The sequence below is a fragment of the Echinops telfairi genome, unplaced genomic scaffold (assembly GCF_000313985.2).
Source record: "Echinops telfairi isolate 266 unplaced genomic scaffold, ASM31398v2 ScPeMD7_7473;HRSCAF=8511, whole genome shotgun sequence".
NCBI lineage: Eukaryota > Metazoa > Chordata > Mammalia > Afrosoricida > Tenrecidae > Echinops > Echinops telfairi.
Window position 1 is genome coordinate 11,176,502 of NW_022111377.1, and position 1,662 is coordinate 11,178,163.

Here is a 1,662-nt window from a genome sequence, read left to right on the forward strand (position 1 = left end):
GTCTGCTTATGGGTTGAATCGTGACGTGTTAAGATGGATGTTTCTGGACTTGCCCGCCTTTACGTAAATTCTGACTCTACCAGTTATCATCTGTGTGACCTGGAAAAATTACCAACCCATTTATCCTCAGTTTATACCCATACAAAATGGGGAGGGGGGATGTGTACTGGCATTGTGTCTTCCAGACAGGGTTGCTACGGGAGAAGATAGCTATAAAGATCTAGAATTGAGCCAGACTGTGTTTGTACTTAGTGCATATTTGTTGAATTAGTGAATAAATATTTTAAAATAGATCACTGTCAAAAGATAAGTACAGAGACGGTTTCTTTTACCTAAAGTTTGTGTGACCCACGTAGCATAAAATCCACCACGTTGTTTTGAATAGTCTGAGTTAAAAGATACCACCAGTTGATTGGATCCAGACTGGATTGTCCCGGGGTTTGACTGTCCGCAGTAGTGTCCTATGATGGGTGATCCAGGAGAGCCACCATTTCTGACAGTGACCGAGTCCCAAGCACAAGTTGCATGGGATTCAATATCAAAGTCACTAAATGTAAGCTGGGGGAGAAAAAATAATAAAGATGAGGCATTATGAATTGTAAGTGAATGTATCTACCTTGAGGTTGCTATCCTTACAAAATGTCCTGTTTCCTCAAAACCGTATATGTCTTTTTCAGTTTTGTCTCTTATTGAATTCTTTCCTCCTCCCCCTTATTCTTTACTGGTTGAAGATTCTCCTGAAAGTTTTGAGATGGGATATTTGGCTAAGACGGAGCTTATTGTGTTAAGAACGTGAATCCATCTCTCTCCTGGCTGTGGCGTTACCATCTCTGGAGAGCTTCTCCTAGGCCGAAGGAGACAACTCCATCCTCATACAGGTCTGTATCATAAGGAGAGAATTTTACAGAAAAAAACAATAGGTTGCTGTTTTCTGACTGCAGCAACAACATCTTCTCTAATGGCTTGCGTTTTCTGTAATCTCAGCAGCATTTTGAATCAATCAGTAGGACTCACAGTGATAGTGTGGCCTGGTGGGGCTTCCAATAACCAGGAACAGTGGGCCAAGCGGTCATAGGAGGCCGGATAATTGGGACTTGTAATCACTCCACTCTCGCCTGTCTGGATTCCACCACAGTCTGAAAGTAAAATGTACAACCCCTCTGAATAAGATAAAGGAAAACACACCTGCAAAACCGAGGTAAACATTTACACTTTACAATGAAAATAAATGAAAAAATAAAATGCATAAAAGCTAAGTAAACTTTAGTGGAAGCTTGACTAATTAGCCGATCACACTACTTCTACATAGCAAGGGCAGGTTTGTTGCAAAGAAGGAAGAAAAGCTGTATCCTAAATGGAGAAGAATAAGACATGTCTATTGCTGACAGTTTTTAAGCCTTAGCACTTCCAATTGTCTCATAAGCAGGCAAAAGCTGGACAATTCATACGGGAGAGTGGGGAAGTGAGATAGATTCTTGTGCCAGCCTGGCCGATAAACACATGTGGAATTAATTGAAGGGCCGAGAGATAAATGGCTCGGCGTGCCTCACCTTTCTTGTCTTTTGCTCTTTGATCATCGGACCAGTGTGCGGCTGCCTTGCTTGTTGTGCGCCTCAATCTGCAAGCTACACTACCTGTGGGACACCTAACCTGTCAACTGTC

At 42.2% G+C, this 1,662-nt stretch overlaps 1 protein-coding gene across 1 annotated transcript in view; it reads right to left on the minus strand.

Annotated features, from left to right (window-relative positions):
- The window catches only part of CUBN (cubilin), a 303,548-nt gene that overhangs the window by 85,370 nt on the left and 216,516 nt on the right, over window positions 1-1,662 (minus strand). Inside the window, exons 50-51 of the mRNA XM_004716015.2 lie at window positions 1,015-1,136; window positions 333-558 (exon numbers count right to left, since the gene is read on the minus strand). Coding sequence (XP_004716072.1) covers window positions 333-558; window positions 1,015-1,136 — 348 coding nt within the window. The remainder of the gene's footprint in view (window positions 1-332; window positions 559-1,014; window positions 1,137-1,662) is intronic.